This window comes from Grus americana, chromosome 21, assembly GCF_028858705.1.
Source record: "Grus americana isolate bGruAme1 chromosome 21, bGruAme1.mat, whole genome shotgun sequence".
Taxonomy (NCBI): domain Eukaryota; kingdom Metazoa; phylum Chordata; class Aves; order Gruiformes; family Gruidae; genus Grus; species Grus americana.
Window position 1 is genome coordinate 7,803,263 of NC_072872.1, and position 24,246 is coordinate 7,827,508.

Here is a 24,246-nt window from a genome sequence, read left to right on the forward strand (position 1 = left end):
GCAGAAGCAGGAAATTGAAAGTAGTGTGGAAAATTACTTTCCTCAAACTAGAGACAGGAAGAAACGGGATTTAACTGACATCTACACTATTGTGGGTAGCTGTGCTTGGATCTTTGGCTTGTATATTCATCTTCAAGTTGCTTAAACCAGTTACTTCCATATTACTTACAAGGGCAAAGTTGTAGAGGTACCATTCATCTTTAAGAACTGAGTTCCCTGCCAGGAAAGCTGGCTCACAGCTGATTACAATCAGCATAGAACCACTGTGGATAAATAGGGAGCCTGAGCTTGCCTACAAGCACAGCTCCAGGAAGATGTGCACTAGCAAGCTAGAGGAGTGCCCTGCTATGGCTGAAGGACCCACCACAGCTTTTACTGTACACACAATACAAAGGTAAGTGGAAGCTACGCAAATGGAAAGCAGCTCTTTCTGATGAGACTAGAGGGCTAAATTCTGAGCCCTTTGGATGCTTCTGCTTTTAGCAATTATCTGTGTTTTCCCTTGTGACTGTTGGTTGGTTGTGTTGTTTTCCACTTCTGCCCTTTGCCTTGTGCACAGGGTGCAGTTGCTGTCTGGCCTAAAAAAAGCATGGATTTTTCCTCTTGTGGTATTTGGCAGTACTTGAATAATAGATCTACTTGGCAGTCTGGGAATTTGAGTAAGTGCCACTTAGTAGAAATGATTTGGTTCCTCTCCTGTTTGGGGAGCTCAGAATTCAGTGAGGACCCTACAGCATCTGCAGGCTTAACCTGAACCTCTGGCCACCTGCACCAGCTCAGAGATCAGGGAACATGAGGAGCCAGACAGGTTCACTATGTCTTAAGTCTGAAGATCTTCTCTGTTAAGAACAAGAAAGGTCAGCCCAGCAACTCTGCAAAATCTCATAGATCTGACATTCTGTAAGCAAAGGCAGGTGTCTTTAGTCTTGTATGCCTCTTTTCAGTACAATTTCAGTACCATCTGTACAGATAGCAAACTGGAGAGCTGCCCGTATGTTTATCAGGAATGTGGAAACACGAGTACAAACAGCCCAGAACACACTGAGCATTCTCTGGTGTCTGAAGCTGGCACTTGTGTAGTAGCAGTTATGGTCTCAGGCTTTCAAACATAAGGCTGTTCCAATTACAGTATATAAAGTTTGCCTGCCAAGTGTGTGTGTGTATGGGGGGGTGGCGGGTGGGAGTAAGCTGAATAGTCATCAACAAAGCGACTGCTTGAAAAGAACAGCCTGTCTACCTTGCCCAGAGTTTGCGTAAGGCAGGTTTGCCTCTGGATAGCAGGCTTGCTCCCTTGTGGTGCAAAAAGTGATTAATTAGTCCCATGCAGCTGTTTAAAATTGTTGTAAACCTACCTATCTGGTTCCGATTGGGGGAATAGAATGCATTGACCACCGCAGCTCCAATTATCCATCTAAAAATAAATGTTGCGCATGGTTAGACATGGGGGTTTTCTTAGATGTTCTTTTTATTGCATTATTATTGTTAAAAAATGCAGACTACATATAAGGAAAGGATTGAGCTAGGGAAGAAGGGTGCTATTGAACACAGCTGTAAAGAAATATTAATACCAACTGGTGTCTCATTTATGGGCAACTTTCATCCAAAACAATGCCATGTTAAAGTGAAAATGCTTTTGCTCTTGAATGTTGAACAGCTACATCAGGGTGGAATGTGGTAGCTGTTTAACACTATCTGAGCTTGAGAAGAAATGAATAGTTTACATTCAAAGGAAAATTAGCATTTAGAGGACATTTTGAGCAGTAGAGGGTGGTTATTCCAACTGGAAGTTAAGACCAAACTTGTCTGTTGAAAAATCAAAACTGAATAATCGCAGTTGGATATGTCTGTATTTGGAGTCCAATATCTCATAGACGATGACTGTAACTTTGAGAAGTAATTTTTAAGTAGGCTTCCTCCAAAACTCTCTCCAATAGCTAGATAACTCTTTATTCTTTGTATTTGTCTTTCTCCTTCCCTTCTACCTCTGATGTACACTTCTAGTCAGCCTGCTCTAATGAACCATGCAATAACAATCTGAAGCCATGAACTTATCATAAGTATTCAGCAGCACCAGCTTCCCACATCTCTTGTCCTTATGGTACCTTGTGATGCCCTAGTTGCTGTATCTGCTATTATTTCGACATAACTGCTTGTGGGCTGCTCTGGAATGGAGTCAAACTTCCTGCTTAAGAAATACAGCACATATCAAAAACTGAAAGATATAGAAAAGTTGGTTATTCTGGACTAACAGAATAGAGAGGACTGCTCATCACAGCCTGGGACCAGGAATAAGTAGTAGAAACAGGCTGTGCTGATATAGCTACTAGCCTGTGTGTAACACATGCATAGAGGAGGAGTATGAATCTGGCTCTGAATTTGAAGGAGCACTTGAGAATTTTTCAAAACACAGTTTTGTTCTGAAGGCCAGACTGTTGTGAAAACACATTCTTGGTTCGTAAGCCTTTCCTTGGCATGTCTGACATGAAATGTTTGCAGCTGGTCAGGTAGCTTGTAATAACTAGACACCCCCCCCCCCCCCCCCCCAAGATGAGCTAATGTTGCTGATACTATTAGCTATGTACTCTCCTTCAGTTTGATTAAACAGTGGTCTGGAGTGATAAGTGGTTTTATGTCTCCTTGGAGAAACCCTTCAAGCTGCTGGATAGACATCACTAGAAAGATATGGTTCATTACACGGAAAAAGTGCAAATTATTGGTATTTCATATACCATCAAACTACCAGGCAAAGAAGGCCTAATTCAGGAATCCATGAAAGTGTTCCCACAAATGTGCTTTAAACCACACCTGGAATGAGCAGAGGTGTTGGGAATTTTGGCTAAAGGGCTAACATCCATCTCTGTAGACAGACTGTAAAAGGCAGCAGTGATCTATAACACAGTTTGTGCATTAAGAAAACCAATGCTGCGCAAAAACTTTTTTCCTATGAGGAACACCATGACTGAGTCCTCAAGAAATGAGGAAGCAGACAAAAACGCTGTTTTTTAGCAGACTGGTGAGAACTCCCTTGGTGAATTATTCATCAGTAATTCACTGGAGGTTTTTAAGTGTCTGCATTGCATGCTCACGTTTAGAGTTACAAACATTTTGCAGGAAAAGAGATAGAAAAAATAAACAGGCTTTGCAACAATTAACTTGACTAATGCTTCCCTTTGGAGAGTTTTCATTTACTTGCTTATTAATAACTCGGTGTTATTCTACATCTTGTGAAGAGGTGTTTGAAATTCTTACTGGAATCTACTTTCCTTTGTCTCAAGACATTCTCTTCCAGCATGGAATCCTACTAGTGAACAACACATCAAGTTGGTATTAGCTTCCTTGCTTCTGCCTTCCACTATAGCGTATCTGTCGCTAATGTATTCAGCATTAGTTTTGCCAGATAGCTGCGGTGGAGGTGTCCGGCTCAGGAAGCTAACTGGACTATTAAAAGTTCAGATTGGCTAGCTCATAGGTCTAGAAATCAGGTCATATTCCAAGGCATTTGTTTCTGAACGTGCAAGCCAGGGCTTCTGGGACATATCCATGTCGTGGGCTTGGCAGGAGCTCAACTGCACTTGAAGGGCCGGAGGGGTCGTCCTGGTGATGTTGTGTAGTAATGCTTCTTACTGGTTAGTGATGCCAACTGCTCGCTTTGGAGCCATTAGTAACAGTTTATGAACATGCTACTTTTATTTGGTTGTTTTAAGACTAGTGCTAGCTGAGGATTTGCCGAAGAGTGGAGAACTGTGAGGTAACAGCTAGGGCAATGCAGGCTAAGCCCTGAGACTTGCTCGGCACGCGTTCACGGAGTCAAAGAAGGGATCGTGATGCAGCCAAACTGCACCTATGACAGAACTTCCTGAAAAATAGATTTATACTTTACTAGGTGCAGTATGAAGTAACTGGTTGGAAACAGACATAAAATAGAGCTGGTGTTCAACTTGCCCGAGATTGGGCACACTTCCAACAGAATTATGGCCAGAATATTGTAAGCTTTTTTTCCCCTGACTGTTTTTTTTAGAAGTTTTGTGATACTGCTTATCTCCTCTCCTCCTTGCTGAGTTGTCGGAAAGATCTGTCACTGCTTTCGTGTTAAGTAGCTTCAATGTAATGTCTGAATGCGAAGCAACTTGATGAAGGATTAGAGAGATTCCAAGGGAACCGGATGAATTCCTACCACAAGAGGCAATGAACTACTTGTTTAATTCCAGGAAATAACTTATAAGATCTCAGACATAAGCATTCTCGGCTATCCATAGCATATGACTTAAACATGATAACCATTATTTCAGAGTTTAGATTGTGTCCGTAGCATGCAGTCTGGAAACTTACATATCTTGGTCAACTCTCTCTCGAAGCTTTTTCAAGCTCTTTTGGGCTCCAGCTCTCAGGTTTTCCAGAATGTTTTCGAAGTAATTGTGTTCACTGAAGTTTAACTAAAGAAACAGATATCCAAGTATATCAGTAAGCTGTGCAGAAAGAGGAATTCCTCATGCCACTGAATGTATCTTGTTAAAAATGTTTTGATTGCAAGGTATCATTTAACAGTTAGCTCTTTGCATGCATTTATTTATAAAATATGCAAACGCAATCATGTTTGTATGCTGGCCTGTCACTTGGAAATTACAGTTGCACAGGTAAGTATTCCAACTGGCAAGGAAATAAGTGTAGGCTTTTATATTGAGGCATGCACAGCATACTTACATTGGCATATTCCTGATCTAGTTTTTCATTCTGATCTTCCAAAATATAATCTGGATAGCCGATTTGTTCTTTAATTGCCATTGCCTAGAAGAAAAGAGTTTAATGTTTCCTCTTAATTGTGTTTTGGTGGTGGTGTTATAAGTTTCAATACATATAATAGTTTAAATGCTTTACTGTTACTGTCCACTTTTTTGTGAAAAACTGGATGAAAATATTTTAAGATCTTGTTCAAATGCACTCTATTGCCTAGTGAGACTTTTTTGACATGGAACATACAGTCTTCCCCTCATCTCCTGGTGTCTAGCCACTCTGGTAGACTTGCAGACCTTTCAGCACCATCCAACAGTAACTTGTTAATGCCTTTTTTTTTTTTTTTCCTTGCTATTGAAACAGTGCTGATGGTCCTCAAGTCAATGAAAAATTTGAAAAGTTTTCTTTAGGGGATTGCATTGTATTCAGTTGTCATTCTAGTTGATGCATTGGGTACCATCTTCTTTCCTCACTTATAACATGGTACATAAGACTCATTAAAGGAAATAAAAATGTATGTGAGCTGAAAAAGGATTAAAAAGGACAATGTAATAGAATAATGGATAATAGGATAGCGAACGTCAAAGCTTTTTCCCCTCATTTGTAAAGGAGCTGGGAATAGCGATGCTACAAAATTCCAAAGACTTCATATTCATGATGGAATACTGAAGTTTTATTATCTCTGACCTTCTCACGAGCTTTCACTTTAGATGCCTCATCCATCCACTGTAACTCATCTAATGTTTCGATGAACACTTCCCGAATCTTATCTATTAAATCTCGGACCTGAAAGAGAGGCAGTAGGAAATTAATCACTTACATGCTATTTTTCCCAGGCACCACTAAGGAGGCATGCAAAGCTTCCTACTGAAAGATGATGTCCCCAAATTCTATGCTTTAAAACATGGTACTCTGCTTTTAAAAGAGCATCATAAATGAGTTCTTATGCCTTCTGGCTCTTGGCTGATTTAACCTTTAACAGACAAAACAGGTTGGGAGATCAGATGGAGGGGAACAGGCACTGTAGACATTTTGGAGGTACGATAGTACAAAGGGTAAACTACATACCATCCTCTTGCTCTCACCAGCAAATGTCTCCCTGACGTACATCGCTCCCAGTGCGTTCTCCATGTTGTTGTTGACATAACTCACACACTCCCTCCATCGGGCTTCTTCCAGTGTTGTCCCATAAAGTGTCTGCAATGCAAACCAGCTCAGGATTAACGATGCCTACGCATCTCTTCTATAAATCATTGCCTAAAGAAGAGGTTAACCTAAGACATAAGTTTCCATTGCTGTTCTTAGATTTGTTTGGGGACTACATGACATAACAATGTCTTTGTATTGACAAAGACTTGCTTTGGTGACTGTGGGACTCTCTTCCAGTATTATGCTCTACAGTGTCTTTAGGAAGAGAGGAAATACCTTCCTGTAGCTGGCCCGAGCATCCTTGAAACGCCGACTCAAGCTGCTGACTCGATCAATTACCAATCGCCAAATGAGGTAGTTCTGGATGGTGCTGTGTGGGAAAGCAAAGCTGAGTTTAATCCCCTGTATAAAGCAACACTAGTGCGGACAGTCAGAGGGGGATCTTAATTTTAAATGGACGTAAGAAAGCAAATTATTGCTGCCAGCCATTGGTTTCATAGCACTTACAGGTGACTTCTTATTTAACAGGCTGACTGACTGTAGTGGCACCCAGACTGAGGACTGTACTACCATGCCTGTTCAGGGATTAATTTTTTTCTTTCTCAAGTGTAACAAGAGCCAAGCCTGTAATGTATTTCTCTTCTTCCCATCTAACCTTTTCTAAGCATGTGAGCAGATAAGACATCTAGTACCACAGTACTTTGGGACCCTAGGACCTTAGAAGACGTTACCCGTAGTTACAGTGAAGTGGTGTCACTTCTCAGAGAAGCTCTGGCAGAACTAGGAAGTGGGCCCAATAATCTACATTTCCACAACACTTCTGTGACTTGTTTTGGATGTTCTCCAGTTTCTTTACCTTGCTGAGTACTTTGAGATAATTGCTTTCAGCTCTTGCAGATAGGGCATGCCATATACAACAACCTCTTCTTCTGGGTCAACTTGAATACTTACTGAAGACATGACACCTTGGATGAAGAATGTCCAGTTAAATTCCTAGGCAGACAGAAAGACATATACCAATGCCAGGTGTTGAAGTGCCTTAGTAACTGCCTGGACTTTCTATAGTCTATGGGACTGAACATAGTTGTAGTGTTGTTCAGTAGAAAAATGCTTTTTAAGAAACTCTGAACACAAGATTAAGAACGGGAATGATTTTATACCTCTCTCTGTTGCATCACCAATAAACTCACAAAGCCATTTCCAATTGGCATGGTAATAAGAGGAGATTGAAAGTATTAGACTGCTCATTAAACACTTACATTCAATGCAAACTTTTCCTGTAGCTCTTTTAAGGTCATTTTGTTGTACAACAAGGTTACATCATGCCTTTCTTCTGCTGGGGTAGTTGCCTGAAGACATTCACAAGGTTATTACTAGAATCAACTGACACAAGTGTCAATGGCTGAAATTGCAATGCATGCATGTGCACATATACATACTCAATATGCAAATAAAACAGTTTCTTTTGGAGAAGAAATCATTTGATGGTGTCCAGTGCTGCTTTCTAAATTTCAGGAACTTGGTGGCCCACCCCCCTGGCCCTGCTAGTCAATGATGTTTCGGTAACATGTTTAGCCAAGCAGTTCTCTCTATCCTCTTTAGAATGGAAGACTAAGTTCTTAGAGATTTTTTTAGGGTGCTGTAGACTTCTGAGAATGCATGGGAGGTAGCCCTGGTGTTATCATAGTGTATGTTTAGCTGAAGATAGATTATCCTATGTTAGAAGACTTCCAAAAATAAATATGGCTACGACTAGAGCAGACATAGTAGCAGTACATACAGTAGACATAATTATACACACAGGGGCTCTGATTTCTGGGCTGCTCATGGCACAAGAAGTCATCTTCCTCCTGCTTTCCTGGGTTTTCTGCTGTGTTGAAAACTGCTGTGCAAGAGACTCTCCCCCTTGCCTGCCCTCCCCAACAGCCTGAGAAGTTCTTGATTTTTCTGTACTCACGTTTGCAATCTCTGTTTCAAGCTCCATAACCTTTGCCATTTCTTCCTGGACAAAGGAATCATCTTTAGACATATTCTTGTCTTCCCGGATTATTTTGGCAACAGTGATCATGAACTGCAGATAAGCTTCTCTCACCTGCCCACAAGAAACACAACACACGTGTAGCATTGTGAAGAAAAGGTTGGTTGTCCATTCACTTCTCATTCAGGAAAACATTCTTTTTGTTATTTTAGCTCTACGGTGTGCTGCGAAAAAGTTGGGCCCAGGGGTCACAGCCTCTGCCTTTGTCTCCAATGCAATCCCCCCCACTCCATTTTCTCAGGTGTTTTGGTGGTGGTGCTTGGGGTTTTTTTCCTACAATAACAGATACTACTGTGATACCTAGGACCTCTGTTCATCCTGGAATACCTTACAGTGCAGCTGACAGTCTCAAAATACATAGTGAAAGCAACACTTTCTGCTTCCCTGTGCAATCCAACTCTCTGGCTAACTCATCTGAGTTAGCATTACTACTTGAGCAAAGAGAAAGCTCTGTGCTTTGAGTTATATTATGGGAATGGTGATTCCTGCTAGCCAGAAATACCAGGGTAAACATGGAAGGTTTAAGTTCTCTGAAATTAATACCATAAGTCTTCTAAACTCTGTTTTTTACTGTCTGAAAGAAAAGATCTCTCAGATGGTTCCCAGTGATACCTTTGCTTTATTTCTAATAGGAGGGTATGGCTGTGATTTATGCCTCAGAATGGACCCCGAAAAGATATTTGGCTGCTGAGAGAGTACTGATCTCTGATACAGGAAAGCTTGATACTACCTATTCTTCTTGCGTACTTGTCTTCCTCCATAGACCTTGGAAACCAGATAAATACAGTAACTGTTGTGAAATTGAGTCTGGGCACTTACATGATGATGATTTGTGGTTTTAAGTTGAATGCTGAGGCCTTAATCAGGCCAGACTCCCACAAGCCTCAGTAGGAGTTTTGCCAAAAGATGCTGGACTAAGCACAGGGGGAGTTTGGGTCATCAGAGTTTGGTTCATTGTCTGTGGGAAGCGAGCTGTTAAATAGCAAATAAATGTGTCTCCTCCTTGTTCATTAAGATTAAAACCACAGCCTTAGTCCTTCTTCTTTATAGCTTCAAATTAAAACTGTATTAAGCAGTAGTGGTTTTCTTTTCCTAATTTAGGATCATCTATGTACTGTACCTGATTTTTCTATCTCCTACAAGTCAATTTAAGTCTGACTTTCATGCAACATTGCATAAATATCTCTATTCTACTGTAACTGCCACTGTATAGGTGAAACTTGCAGAACAGAATCCTAGTTCCAGCAGCTATCTGCAATTCCCAGCACGACTACATGGAGATTGTTTTGTATCATCAGGCAGATTAACAGAAGCTGGCAGTTTATGAAGGTGTCCGGAAGGTGTGGAAACAATCTCACAAAAACCTCACAGGACTGTATTTTGAACTATACTATATATGAGAACATAGTCAAATAAACTGAAGTAAAAAGAAAACTAGTCTCACTGTTTTCCTCTAGTACAACCACTAGACAAAAGAGTCTAAAATGCTGATTGTTGTGTCTCTGTATTCCCTTCCATTTGCGTTAGGAAAATTAGTTTGATGTTAGGCTGCAAATACTCTTGTTAGTGTGACATAATTGAGGGAAATAAAATGTACTAAAGCAGTATTTTCATCTTGGAAACTGATAAACTGTCTGGCTATGTTTCCAACAGCTTTCTATGCATTTACAGAAACCCCCACTCTTTTGCTCTGAGCATTGGCAGAGAAAAGCAGCTAGAAAATAATCTCTCACAATTTTCATGTAACCTTGGGGAAAGGGGGGAGTAAGTGGCAGCAGATTTGTACTAGCTGAATATCTGTTCCATTAATATAGCTTTTGCTGCTGTATGCAAACCACTTATTTTTTTTAACTCTTTTCCTCTGAATGAACATGTGAAAAATTCTGAATATTTTGGTGTTCAGCAAAACTTATTTTGGGGTATTGTATGATCAAATATGATCCGGTATGACAATTCTTTTTCCATGGTACCTTTTAAAGTACCTTGTAAAATAGCAGCCAGAACCAGTGGTTTAGAAGATATAAGTAAATCCAAGATAATCTGCACTCAAAAGGTGAACCTGTCCTTCATGTTTTAAGCTATAAAACATGATGAACTTATTTTCCAGTAACCTCATCTGAAAGAACTGGCCAATTCTGGGGGGACTTCATATTTAGACAGTTGTTCAGTCCTCTCATAAACGCTACAAAATTTTAGCTTAATGAGGAAAAAATGTGTTATGTAACAATCAGAATTAGACTCTGACATTCGTTGCTACAAAGATTCATATACTTGAATTTTGGAAGACACAGGGATAAGTAATAAAGTTGTTTTAGCAGCACGTAGTAAATAAATCACAAGGAATACTTACTCTTTGATAGTTGCCCCCATTAAAGTAGTAATCCCTGGATGGCATTCCTAAACTTGGCTGGTCAATCTGAAGGAAATCACACAGTTCTTAAGTTAGTGATGAACAGGAACTGGTGCTGTCCAAAGGTATCCTTGAAAGGCAACACAAAATGCTGCATGTGCCATCCTCTCAGTGTTGAAATGACAATAGTACTCTCTTCCCAAACAATAAAAACTTTAGCTTTCTAGGAATTGGGTGAGGTAGAAGGTACAACTTTTTGTCTCTGGATTTCTGGATAAGGACACGATGGATATTTAGCATGGGTTATTAAGCAATAGCTTTCAGTTAGCATTGAGGTCTAAGAATAAATTTAAACAGCTCAGAAAAGAAGCTGCTTGACTTGAGGGCTAGACTTCATGCATAAGCATACATGAAGAGACTCTGAAATATTATTTACGTGGTTTCCTGCTATATATTAAACCTCAGCATAGTTTTGTGCGTCACAAGAATTTACAATCCTTAAATGCTGTAAATCAGCAAAGGTCCATTGACTTTTATTTCTTTAACTGAAACAGAAATTATGCTACCATAAAATGTCTCCCAATATGACTTTGAGACAGATCTGCCACTTGGGGTACAGAGCTGCTGCATACATTTTGCCTGTATTATGCATGCCCACTGACTTATGGAAAGCTAAGCTGTATGCTGTGTAAATAACTATCCATTATGATGCTGGCACATAAATAATTCCCTGCAATTTTTTTCTTACATAAATGATGTGCCTGCTGGAATCCCGGTCATCATTCCATACAAACATGTCAATGAGGACACGTTTGTTAAATCTGGAGTTCATTATGGAGAGTTTTTCTTCCATGCTCCAATTTGGCTCTGTGAGATAAAAGAAAAAACATACATATTGATAAATGATGTATCAGGACTGATTAAGCTGTATAGCTTGCAAGCTTATTGCTGAAATGGTTTAGAACCAGACCGGACATGATGTGAGAATATTTGTACAGGACATTCCTATGGTGGCTAGAAATTGCTGGACTATTCTTACTGGCCTTATCTGTCCAGTGATATAAAGTAACCAGTAAATGATTAGTGCATATATATATATATATATGCAATTGCCTATGCATAGTATAAATCACCGTGACCTTGCCCAGTTAGGCACTTATGCTTGCATATTAATTGAAGTTTGGAGCATTAGAACACAGCTATATTGGTTATATGCTTTTGGTTCCATTATTCATGTTGGTCCTTTAGGTTTCCTAACTGTCTTAAAATGTGCACTTCTCATGAATGAGATCTCATAATACAGGTATTAAATGTATACTATCTTATAGAGATCACTGTGTGCTAAATATGCAAGAGTCAGGGTATCATATATATGAAGAAAAAGTTAAAATGGAGGATCTAATTCAATGACAGTGGTCTCCTTAGCGCGGTAACTAATTCTGACTTAACTTTACCGAACTCCTTCAGACACTGCATTACCTTTGGTCTTATTCCAGTCTGCAGAAGCCACTGGCCAATCTCCAACCATCGCTAAGGCCTCTAGCAGAGGTAATGAACCTCGTTGCTCTATAAGACCTGAGAGAGGAAAAAAAAATACTGTATTTTTTTCATGGGGGGGGGGGGAGGTAATGGGCCTAACAGTTTAAATCTGAAACTGAATTGCAGAAAATAAGAGATACCATGAAATCATCTGTCTCCTATGTGAGTTTTCTGAAAAGTAACAAAAATACTTCTGTTGACTTCAGTACTGATTTTGACTGAATGGGTTTGGAAAGGATGAAATGGGACATGTTTCTGCATTCAGAAGAGAAGGCTTTGCATTGATACCAGAGGTAGGTAAGCAAAATCTGTCCTTTCTACATCCCAGACTGTGTATATTAAGCCTTAATGATGTACCAAGGCATCTTCACTCATTTGTAGATTAGCTTTCCAGGCAAGGCCAGGCAGATTAGACAAATATTGACTGGACTCTGGCTTAAAAAGACACTGGTACTTTTGTACGTTTGGTATTGAACAAGAGAATCAATGGAACAAGAAGAGACTCACTCTCATTCATGCATGACTTGTAAAGTATTTTAGCTTTCTGAAATGCTTCTCTGTCCCCTTGATCTGAAGTCTCCAGCACACCTGGGGAAGGAACCATTGCAGTGAGATTTTTGCCCTGCAGAGCTTTGATCTTTTCATACAAACCACTGAGAATTCAGGGCTATGATAAATACTTGTTATTGTAAGCTTCAATTACCATGAAACTAGAGTGCTCTTTAAAGGAGCTATTAATGGAAAAAGTGTCAGGAAGAAGAACATGCATACAGCTTGTCCTGCTCCTTTTGAAGTTAGTATCCAATCACCTATGGCTAGTTTTTAGTGGGAACAGGATGTTCCCACAAAATGGGTGTAGTAAGATATGTAGAGATTAAAGGACTAGAGAGAAAAATCACAATCAATGCTTCTCTGGAAGTTTATGTCTCTGTATAATGTGCAGTAAATAACATCTGAAGCTAAACACAAGTGCATAACCAAGGACGGAGTAGCTGCATTCCTACCTTTTAGGATGATCTCCAGCTCATCTCTCAGGATGTCAAAAATGCTGTATCTGGAGCTAGTTTCTGGGATAACGTGCCGGTTCAGCCAGCCCCCACAGGCATACTGGTAGAAATCCTTGCAAGGGTCAGCTGTTGGGTCCATATTCTGAATTATTCTAGCAGCTAGGTAGCAAAATTGGAGAGTTGAATTCCACAGACTGCCCAGTAATTTCTGGGACTAACAAAGACTGTCAAAAAGCTCCTTGGCTAGAAGGCACCTTGCTTATGCTGCTTATAGCTGCTAAGACTCATTCTCATGTATTACGACTCCAAGGATCCTATTTCCAGCTTAAAAATGCAAGGGAGCATCTGACAGCAGACATCTGCACTGCAACTGTACTGCTTGAGAGGGAGCCTCTGAATGGCAGAATAATCCTCCCAGAGCACGGTGCCTTACAGCCTGAGCGTGCTGCGCGGTGCTCTGCCCGGGGCTCTCCCTTACGCACCTCCCCATGAAGTCGGTGTGTCCAGGGGCAACTGAGAACATCAGTGCTGGAGTATTCTCTCTCTTGACTGCATATAATGGAGGTGTATAAGTAAGTGCCAAAATAAGAAGGTGAATAGCCCCATGTGTAGAATGCATTCTGTTTGAGGGAGAACTGGGTTTAAGGGAATTTTTACTAAACTTCATAGACTGCGTCGGTCAAACCACATCCTTGTGGCTCCGGCCAAAGCCAGAGAACTGTGGACCTCACTGGCAATTTTCCTGTACTAATTCCTTATGAATGATATTCCTGGTGACCAAGGAAGTATACAAAGGAGAAGTAAGAATAGGGGTGGTTTGTTTGTGTGTGTGGGGTCTTTTGGTGGGCTTTTTTTCCTCAGTGTTTCCACATGGAACTGTATTTGAGGACAAGCTGTACTTGCTGCCTCTGAAAACAACAACATGTGTATTGCCCAATGGGAAATGTCATTCCTTTTTCAACTTCAGTCTTAAAGCCTGAACTATTGTTTATTCAGGTTTGGTAGAACTAACAGCACATAAAACATCACCTCTGCAATAATCATTCCTAGTAACAATCATTACCTGCTGTAACACACCCAGGCGTGGTACACATGTTGCCTGAATTGGTGCCATAGTGAGTGCCTGCAGGGAGAGGAATAAGAAAGCAGACAGAATTAGTTGTTTTGGAAAGAAACTGCTGCCAATGTCACTCGCCAGCAGCCCAACCTCAGTGACAGCTCCGTTTAGTTTTAGAGCAAGCGAGTGAGTATTAGTGCCAGTACAAGATAACAAATGACAACCGGGAAGAAATCTCTTATCTGCAGATTTACGAGGAAAACGTATGTGGAAACAGTATTACAACAGTCTTGACAGTGAGTTTTAACTCTCCTGGAAGGAGAATAAGACCAGGGTTTGGTTGTGTATGTGTGGTTTTGTGTTGTGGGGTTTTTTTTAACCTGGTAACTGTCTCCACAGTCTATGATATCCCTTTCTAGAAAATCTACTGAGATTCTTTTAGCATCTGAGCTCTTTCATGATCTTCAAAGTCACCGTGGCCAAGCGGCTTAAACAGGGGGCAAAAAGCCCATAGCTGGATTACTGCTTTCACGCTGTTCTGAGTCACAAAGATCAAATTTAAGAAAATAAATGATTTTTACTTGTCTAAGGAGGGGGTGGGGAGCAGGTAACAGACCTGTGTATGGTCAAAATTTCAGACATGCCCTTTAAGGTTACCCCTTGCTGTTCAGCAGAGAGATTGCTCCCTAATCAGTAATGTGTAGGGCTGATGAAATAACGTATAATGAAGGTGACTGTGGACATATGCTCAAGTCTGCATTCTGCCTTTGAGATGAGCCTGGAAAAGTCCAGTAAAGTCATTATCAGTCATCTCGATGCACCTCCGTACTCAGAGTAGCAGATCAGAGTAAGTGTACTAAGAGCAGATCAGAGTAAGTGTACTAAGAGCTAACGGGTATACTAGTATCCGCTGTCTCAGTTGTGACACAACACACCTCTAGTAAAATAAGAATTGTCTTCTGTTAAGACCTTGGCTCAGTCCTGTTGATCGCTTTCCTCAGTAGCCTGAAAGCAATCTCAGGTACTCTGGGGACCTTCATGACTTGCTGGTTTCAGCCCACAGAGGAGTGATGCGACAAGGAATCTGAGAGGGAGCACACGCAATGAAACCTTAGCAGAAGCATTTTGCTGTGACTTCTAAAGCAGAAGAAAATGATGTGTGCCTCTGTGGGGAAATGGGTCTGTATGCTCATTCCAGCAGAAGCCAGAAAACGTTACTCTTGGCTATTAATTTTTGACCACTTAGTCTTGGTTTGTGAAATTCTTCCAGTGCAGAAGACCCACAAAAAGCCTATGTGCTCCTAATGCATCAGTGGTGAGCAGAAACTGGAACGGTCCCTAGCTCCTATTGCTTGGTGCTCTACACTAAATGTACCACTAAGAGTCTGATGGCAGTAATTACAGAGGGTCTTGATGTGAATTCAGAGCCATAAGTTCTGCACTGAAGCTTTTGTACATGAACGTGTAATTTTTTACGCTGAGTACTAAAGTGACTGTGTTTGTGATGCTGGTCATGTCACTCTCTTGTGTGCTGTTCGTGACAGAACTGGCACGGCAGGTACCTAAGCACCCCAGCCCGAAGCCTACCCTGAACCTTGGCCCTGGGCATAAGAAAATTCATTTTGCTGTTTTAATTTTCCATTTGTGAAACTGAACTAGCTTAGTATCCATTTATGTTAAATAGACAACTACTTGATTCCACACTAGAAAACAAAAACTTGATATCCTTACTTTCCAACAGGATTAGCCACGTCTTTAATTTCTTTTTTTTACCCTTACACTAGGATGTTTGCAGAAAAGAGTCACTGAAAAAATTCCTTCCAATGAAAACAAGTGTATTACATGAGAGCAAACAAGATTACAGTAATTCAGATAGAAATAAAACAGTAGGGAAGAAAAGAGGGCTTTGAAGTTCATCAGTGGAAGCAACATAAAAAGCCCCCACTGTGATTGGGAATGTAACATTCAGGGTTCAGCCGAGTGCTGTCGTGCTGTGTGGGAGTAGATCTGCATTAGAATAACTGCATGCCTTATTATAGTTTAGTGTCTAGCAATCTGAACATGGGATGAGCAAAATACGTGGAACAATGTGAAGCTTCACATAGAGGGGTTTAGCTTTCTTTTTTTCTTTTCTTTTTTTTTTGTGCCAGATGAAGCAAGCCAAATTTTTGGAGTTTCCTAAACTCTCTAGTAATTTTAAAATAAACCCTAAAAGCTCAGGGTATTTCCAAGGGAAAAAAAAAATCCTTTTGGGGGGGGGGGGAAAACCCCTAGTAGTCCAAAGGTATGTGGAAAACTTCCACAAAGGAGAAACAGTAATGGGCAAGGTGAGAAAGACCTAACTGTACTACAAGTATGCTGTATTTTTCTCGTCATCCCTCAGGGACCAGGCAGGACTCAGATGAAGCTTTTCTTTTTTTTTTTTTTCTCTAATTAAAGCTTCTCTCTTTAATATAACCTGACAATGTCTAACTTCAGCTTCTGAAACCAAACTGCTTTCAACAAGCTTCTAACTCCCCACATTCAAAAAGCCCTCGTGATTGTGATAATGTAATTGAGCTGTATAAGCAGGGAAGCCAGATCTGTTTTGAAACCTTGGTTGTGCACTCAGGGCTCTGAAACTCTGCCACAAAACCCAGATAATTAGAAATGGCTTGTGAGGGGCTCTCGGTTTACTTCTAAAAGTGGCTCCTTTGTTTTTCTATCAATTATCTCTTTTATGCCTCAGTACCGCTCCTGACAAAGAACCAAGCCAACCTGACTCTGTATGAGATATGACCAACACTGCCCTCTTTTACTTCACAATGTATTTGTTGGGTCCTTGCTGACTCGACTGAGGCTCTGTCTACTGCACCTCTTGAACTTCAAATAACTAGAAACAAATGTAAAATGCATCTTCTAAAGTCTGAGCTAGAAACTCTCTGCACTTCATTTGCTCAAACTACTTTGCTAAAAACAACTGCTCAAGTTTTCAGTATAAATATAGGTATTTCTCTACATATTAATTTTTTCTGCGCTGCTTAAATGCTGCGGAGGTTGAGCTATAATGGCACAGACTCCTGCTCTGACATCCACAGACAAAGACTGCTTAAAGTACCAACATGGGAAGGACAACTCGGGTTAATGTTCTACAAAGCCTAAAAGTTGAATCAAAACAGATGTCTAGCAGGATTTAGATGGATGTGACAGGAAATTTCTGAATGTAAAATTATAAGTGGGACATGGGCTCACGTTTGACAATAATGTAAGGCATGAAGAGGGTGACTTGTGGCAGAGGAAAACTGGTACAGATTGTTCAGCTCTGAATCCTGCGTTCCTCCTGCTGCATAGAGAGTAAACACATCAGTGGAAGGGTTTGTGGGGAATCAAGACTCATCTCTTCTCCTATCAAACTTTACCTCCCCCTTGTCTTCTCCCACAGCCAAGTTCACCTAGGATCTAGCTTCTTAAACACTTTTTCTCTTTTAAAATTAATTACTCCATTTTCCCACCTTTTTTCTTCTGAGATACCCTTCCTTGAGTATACCTTTTAAAACTATCAAAGATGGATGTCAAAAGAACAGAAGTGGGCCAGAAAGATTTCATCACTGGAACTACTTTGTGCAGTACTAAGTTCCTTTATGGCTCTCAAAATCCAGGACCTCTGTAGTGTTATGCTTGCGTTTACTTCATTAAGAAAAGCATATTCTTGCTCTGTTGATAGTCTTGTATGTAGAAAAGAACCAATGAACCCTCTGCAGACTGAAGGCTTTCCTCACTTCCAGTCTGACAAAGACCCATCAGAGAATTGGTAAGGGAAGGTAAGCTTTAATGGAGCTAAATAAAATTACCTCAGCTGTGGGACTACTCCAGAAGGAAGAAAATGAGGGAAAATAATACTCTAGACTCTGCTTCAGAGGTCAACAGCTCACCTGAAAAACGGCAGAGCTGGGACGTGTTTCAGACCCCACTGGATTCACTGTAGAGAATTCCATTGCCTTAATTTGCCTTTACAAGAAGCCACTGAACAGCACTACATTCACTGGACCGCAGCAGGATGTAAGAATACCTTTTGAGAACTGCAGAGCACTGTAGTCCTGTTCAGCTTTTGAATGACAAGTTTTTAAAATACAAGTTGCTTTTCACAGCCTTATTGAAGTTCCTTTTTAGACAACAAAAGCGATGCAAATCGTTCTGTACAGTCCTGAAGCACAGTTTGTGTTTAGTGTCTTCCCACTGTGCGCTTTGAGGACCACAGATGGCTGGGGATGGCATGCACTGAAACAATTAGAGCCACAGTTGTCATCAGGCAGTCAAGTGTGAGCTTTACCTTTCGGCACCTTAGCTATTTCTGATACAGATCTCATCTGCAGAAGTGCTGTCAGCACTACAGACTGCCTTTGTTGCTATTATAACAGTGAATTGTTTGCAACAAATAATGTAATTGCCAAATTTAGCCTTTTTTTTTTTCTTCCTCTGAGAGGGCTGTCTATACCAGATGTCACCATCTTCAGATGGACTCCGTAACACAAGAGTTTGGTTTTTATTCCACCTTTCTTATGATTCTTACCTATTGTCTATCTATAAGCATGGCTGAGACAGGATTTTATGTGAGAATCAGTAAACTATTTGCCCACTTCTGCAGCCCTGTATGGCCTGTAACCACACGTCCACGCTTTAAGCTCATGCAGCTCCATCTGAGTAGAATTGAGAAGAGTCTTGCCATCCAAATGTCATTTCATCGTGACTTTTGTGTTAGCTGCCGCTTCTTTAAACTCTCAATCTCCTTTGAATAGATGCCTCACTAATGAACAGTCACAAAGTCAAAGACTGACCAGGCATCGGTCTAGGAGACGAGCCAGATCTCGGCCACAACCTTTGCTTAGCGTGCCGGTGACTAGTTTAGATATTGCCCCTAGTCAGCAGGTTCTTGCGACTCTATTATTCAAGTGCACATTAATCGCACTCGCAGCACTGGGAATGCAGGAGCAGAATATGTCTCTCTGAAATCCACTCCCAGAACAAGGTGCTTCTTAGTCCAAGGGTTGTATTTCTTTTATCTGTTTGTAGCTTGCCTAACTGGCTAGAGCGCGGGTGCAGGAGCCTTGCCCTCTGGCTTTCTCACAGCCTGTATAACAGATGTGAATAGTGGCAACCTGCGGGGATGCAGACACGCGCACACAAAAACCTGCAAATCTTACTCGTGTGAAATCCTACAAACTTGGGAGCCAGAAAGTGAATAAAATATCAGTTAAACTAATAACATGACTTTTGAGTAGTCAGGCCAAGCAGTTAGGTGAGAATGTAAGTTGTTTGTAACTCTAAGTTGCCTGGAGGAGTCACTGACTGTGACTTGATGTGTCAGCGACAATACGTGTTGAAATGTTCTTCAGGCTGTAACCTTTCCAACAAGTGATGAGGCTTGGAGTTTAGTAAATATTTGTAGAACATTCCTGAGAGCTGTGAAAAGGCTGCAAAGATGTGGGTGTGATGGAAAGATTGAGAGCATGGTGTATTCAGATTCAAAAATGAATGATTTCAGTTCTGTCTGCCTCTCTTTCTATGATCACCCAAATATTACTGTTATTCTTACTATATTTTCTTTTAGCTTATCTAGACAAGGTTTTACGGGTACAAAAACTTCTTTAGATGTCAACAATCCCCAAACTGCTTCTAGAGGTATATAAACTGCATTGCTGTGAGAGCTTCAGTGGTTTTGTTATCTGGGTATATAGATAAAAATCAGTCACGATTAACATGTACTGCATCGTTATTGCTATAACCAGAGGCCTGTTTCATGCACCACAATTCTCTTCTGCAAGCTACATACAAGAGAGAACAAAAATAAACTCCCTGAACCACAAAGTCTGCATATACCTTCATATATATATATAAAAAAAAAAGTCCAGGTAATCCTTTTAATTTTCCATTAGTTAAACATAATTATTGTTTAGAAGCCTGTCTGGGTAGTGTCCTTCTGATGAAGGATGTACAAAGCTGAAGTGGAAAATCTGAATCTGCTTTTAGTAAACAATCCAGCATCCTTTACACATCTCAAAATTAATATTTGAGTGAAATTACAAATAGAAGAACCCCAAGGATAACATTTTTGGTTCTATCACAATAATGCTGCTCAGCTACGGGTTTTTTCCTGCTGCTGTATAGGATTTGTGTGTTACGCAGCTCTGAGCAATACGGGCTTTTCACGTGGTTACGTCTAAGACTTCAGCCTTTTGACTGAGCACTGGGTATGGGCCTAGATGTAACATTGAAAAAGAACCAAGTGGAGTATTTGGACAACACTTCTCAAGACAAAAAAACGTTCCTGTTCTGCAGGAACACCCACTGGTTGCACTGAAGAGCTCTTGCTTTCTCAGTGTTAGACCCAAATAGCACATATAGGCATGCATCTAAAAGATGGTGTAGACTGAAGCTCCTGCTGCTCAGTTCCTACCTGTGAATTACCTACAGCTTGTGGCTACTCTAGGGTATGAGTACATCCTGGTGTCTCCTATTACATTTAAGTGTACATAGTTGAACTACTGCAAAGTGAGAGAGGGAGAACTTGACTCTAGGGCAGTGCTGAAACCACTCCTTTAAGGCACGAGAAAACAGCCGGGAGGAGCTGCGTGCTGTACAGGACAAGCAGCGTATCAGCTCCGCAATCACTTTGTACTCGTATTTTGCTCAGGAATGTCTGAATCTGGGAAACATTTCCAGTGAAAGCTTAATTGCTGATACAAGCCTGCAAAATATTTAGATTTTTGGATCTGCTTGCTCACAGATAAGGTTTTTGTCAAAAATAACTAATGGTTAGTGCTTGTTTTACATGCACAGACTCTTCCCGTGGATTTGGATGAGACATCAACATTTGGGCAAATATTATTAACACCCGAATTCTGATTTGCCTGAACCCAAGAAGCAAGGTGTAGAGTGAATTCCTCAAATCCTTTATCCATGCAAGCAACAAAATTCTGCATAGCTCAGTATTTTGATCCAGAAACTCCTCCCCTAGGACCTAGCTCTGGGGAATTTTTTTTTTCCTCCTGTCTCCTGAGCTAATAGAAGAAATATAAGCAACTTTCTGATGAGTATTATGAATAGCAAGTACTCAGAGATTTCATCTAACACTGCAACAAATGCTGGTAACATTCAGTTGCTGGTAGCAAAAGGAGTAAACAATAGAAAGGCTTTTCTTACGAATTATTACTCAGAATTGTGCAGTGTTGTACTCGCAAGTGCTGAAGAAAGCAATTCACTGCAGGCAGGGGATGCAGAGACAATGTAAGGAGAAAACTAATGCCTTGCTTCAGTTTTGCTATTCAGATTCCTTAGTTTTATTCCCTAGGGTTTTACCAAAGCTCTGTATCCAGGAGGCAGTCATGGACATGACACACACGAGGCAGGTGCTGCCACCAATCATGTCGATTGCTTCACAGAATTTTTAAATAGGACTCTGCATTTGGTGTGTTACTGGAAAAAACTTGGCTTTGAGAATAGGCATGCTGTGCAGTTATATATTGAGGCAAAGCACCTCAAAGATATGCCTCACTGTCAAGTTCCTGGCACATTTGCATGAAAGTCACTGAACCAAATCTCACCTAGAGATCAAATTGCCTGATGTAATATTAAAACCAGTCTCCCTTTCCTCAGCAGCACACTGTAGTGTGTTGGGTTTTTGTTGTTTTTTTTTTTTTAAAAAAAAAAAGCTTTCACATTGTAATAAGCAATCACTCCTTTAGATCTGCTAAACAGCTGTTGCTTTAGAACTCCTGGCAATAATGAATCTTGACTCAGGCTCCTATAAAATAAGGACATGTCAAGCCTTACGCAGATGCACACCTTCCCCTCTAAAATAGTGCATTTTTTTTTTTACCTTTTTCAAAACAATGCTGAATTCAATAAAATGCATGGAAGTAATTAAAAACATAGAATCTTACATCACATAATTTAAAAATGAAATCCAACATAATCCTCTCTGCATGAGCTTGGAACAAGGCAGAGATAGCCAAGTCCCTCACAGAGGCAACCTCGCTGTCTCCCTGTATTTTTGTTTTCCTTCAGCTCTGCAAAAAGACTTATATGTTGTTTGCAGAAGGAAGGGGAGAATTATTCACAGGTTCCTTACCTCTGCTGCTGGCATACAGGATCACCAGGGCGACCACTGCACAAGTCATGAGGAGCAGCAAGACAGCCAGACCGATTGCCACAAAGTTCCAGGGTTTCTTCCCAGATTTTGTTGATTTTTCCACAATATCCATTTGACTTTCTGATTTCCCCATTATTGTAACTCTAAATTGAGGAGGGGAGGGTAAGAAAGAATTAACAGCACAGCTAAATCAATATAGGATAAATGCATGACAAATCAGGGAGAAAAAGGAAGTAGAATGATAGCAAAGGCAGATAAAGAAAACTTCCAAATTATTACATGTATTTATCCATTTGATTGTCCACAGATTTGCCAACCTCATTCTCCATCTCCTGTGCCCACCAGGTTGTCTGCACTCGGGGTGTGCTGCTGGGGGGCTGTTCCGGACTAGGCTACCCTAGGCTCTCAGTGGTGCAGTGGCATAACTTCAGGAGCCTGCTTTGGGGAAGTATGGAAAAGTCTCATGACCAGGTTGGGCAACTCCTTTCTTGCAAACGGGGAAGGAGGGGAAAAACTGCCTCCTTCCACTCCCCACTTCAAAAGCGTCTTGCTGTTTTGAAGAATTTTCCTCTTTTTTTCCCCTCTGTGGATATGAGTAGGTCTGCAGAGCTCTGTTAACAGCAGTAGAATCCAAAAAGAGATCCTTCCAGGTGTGCGTGCCTTTGAGCGTCTGCCCTGTCCTTAGCAGAGGTGAAGGGTTTGGAAAGTAGACAGCTCCTAGAACACGTGTCAGCTTCCAGCTCCGCAGGAGTTTGTGACCTCCAGGTTCTTGGTCTTCTCAGAGCCATGCTCAAACTTCGGAGCTCAGGCGAGCGCGGTTCCCAGCTCCAGGCAAATGCTCCTGAGCAGCAGGGGGAGGAGGGATTGCATGACAGCAGCAGACAGGGCTGGGCACTCCGAGCCTGCGAGCAGCACGAGCTCCGCTCTGCTGCAGCTTCTCCTAAGTTTCCTCTAGCTTTCCTGAAAGCCGCCGCCAGGTTATTTGGCTGCTGTGCTCACAGAAGGAGTGAAGTCAGAGGTGTCAGCCTTCTGAAACCCTCCGGCTCTGAGTGTGCTGGCAGCTTTTGGGTGTAATACATGGGAACAGCTTCTTGTTTGAAAACACGCTGATTTATAGATTGTTGCAGGCTATGCACAGAATTCTTTTATGCCACTGCTTAGAAATCTAGCTGGTAACAACTGGGAAAGACAGTAAAGGCAAGGGCAGGATAAGCATGTGATTTCCCCTCAAGTTTTATTTTATTCTCTTCCAGAACTGACATTGGAATAAGGAGAAGCAGGTTGGTGTTGTGGTTGTTTTGGTTTGGTTTTTTTTTTTCTTTTGGTGGTGGTTTTGGGGTTTTTCTCCCCCCCCCCCCCCCCCCGCAGGCTGGTTTATTGAGCTAGTGTAACTTGCTGCCAAAGTTCACACTATATAAATTTTAAGGTTGGTACCTCTTGACCCGAGTGCATCGCCAGCGCTCCAAGTTTTGTGTGCATTCAGGAAGAAGTGCTGAGGGCAGAGCAGGGATTTCTTTGCGGCCGTTCCGTTTACTGGGAACGTACCCGCAGAATGTTCCCAGAATGTGAAGGCAGACCTGTTTCCATGAATGGGGCAGGACACAATGAACGCCAGTGTCTTCTGCCAGGAGTCTAAGCCTCCTCTTCTGGTCAGTACTCTGCCTCCGAACTCCTGTGAGAATTTGCCTTTTTTTTTTTTTTTCCAGAGTCACGTTATCTTAGGCTTCTGTCAAGTGTGAAGGCAGCTATTCTCATCCCACCATCTGAAGAGGAGTATAGGAACACAAAGATCCGAAAGAAATCGATGCACTTGCAGATCCTGGGTGTCCATATGTGAAAACTAGCTACAGAAGGCAAGGTTGCTTATAAGGACAAAGCTATACATTTAATGATGAGCTAAGTGATCTCTTATTTCTGTTTGCAGGAAGCTCTACATCTAACAAAAGACTACTTTCCTATGTATGTGAATCTTCCCTATTGCTGAACAGTTTTATTGTTACCTCGCAATTAGCTGGCTCTGAGATAGGCCAACCTAGTTAAGGTCCGTAATATTGCAACAGGCAAGCGCCTCACAGGCTTTAATGTAGTTATTGTTGTAACATGGCTGCACGATACTGGAGGGCCTTATTTTGCTGGTTTCACAGGTGGAGAATCAAGATGCCAGGAATCCAAGGGCTTTATTCCTGCCGCTTTCCATGTGTGCCTCTGGTAGCCATGGTGCCTAACACGGTCTCCAAGGCTGGGAAT

General features: G+C 41.2%; 1 protein-coding gene across 2 annotated transcripts in view; it reads right to left on the reverse strand.

The window, feature by feature from the left end:
* Positions 1-22,925, reverse strand: part of MMEL1 (membrane metalloendopeptidase like 1) — a 29,425-nt gene extending 6,500 nt beyond the window's left edge. Inside the window, exons 1-17 of one of the 2 annotated variants that reach the window (XM_054850099.1) lie at positions 22,317-22,925; positions 21,979-22,142; positions 13,878-13,937; positions 12,812-12,973; positions 12,315-12,395; positions 11,748-11,843; positions 11,017-11,135; positions 10,269-10,334; positions 7,838-7,972; positions 7,140-7,229; positions 6,737-6,873; positions 6,157-6,250; positions 5,800-5,928; positions 5,419-5,517; positions 4,702-4,785; positions 4,330-4,433; positions 1,353-1,411 (exon numbers count right to left, since the gene is read on the reverse strand). In XM_054850099.1, the coding sequence (XP_054706074.1) occupies positions 1,353-1,411; positions 4,330-4,433; positions 4,702-4,785; positions 5,419-5,517; positions 5,800-5,928; positions 6,157-6,250; positions 6,737-6,873; positions 7,140-7,229; positions 7,838-7,972; positions 10,269-10,334; positions 11,017-11,135; positions 11,748-11,843; positions 12,315-12,395; positions 12,812-12,973; positions 13,878-13,937; positions 21,979-22,142; positions 22,317-22,321 (1,684 nt within the window). In that variant the 5' untranslated portion in view covers positions 22,322-22,925. Of the gene's footprint in view, positions 1-1,352; positions 1,412-4,329; positions 4,434-4,701; positions 4,786-5,418; positions 5,518-5,799; positions 5,929-6,156; positions 6,251-6,736; positions 6,874-7,139; positions 7,230-7,837; positions 7,973-10,268; positions 10,335-11,016; positions 11,136-11,747; positions 11,844-12,314; positions 12,396-12,811; positions 12,974-13,877; positions 13,938-21,978; positions 22,143-22,278 lie in introns of both variants that reach the window. The other variant, XM_054850098.1, reaches the window with a different exon arrangement.
* Between the last annotated feature and the right edge of the window lie 1,321 nt (positions 22,926-24,246).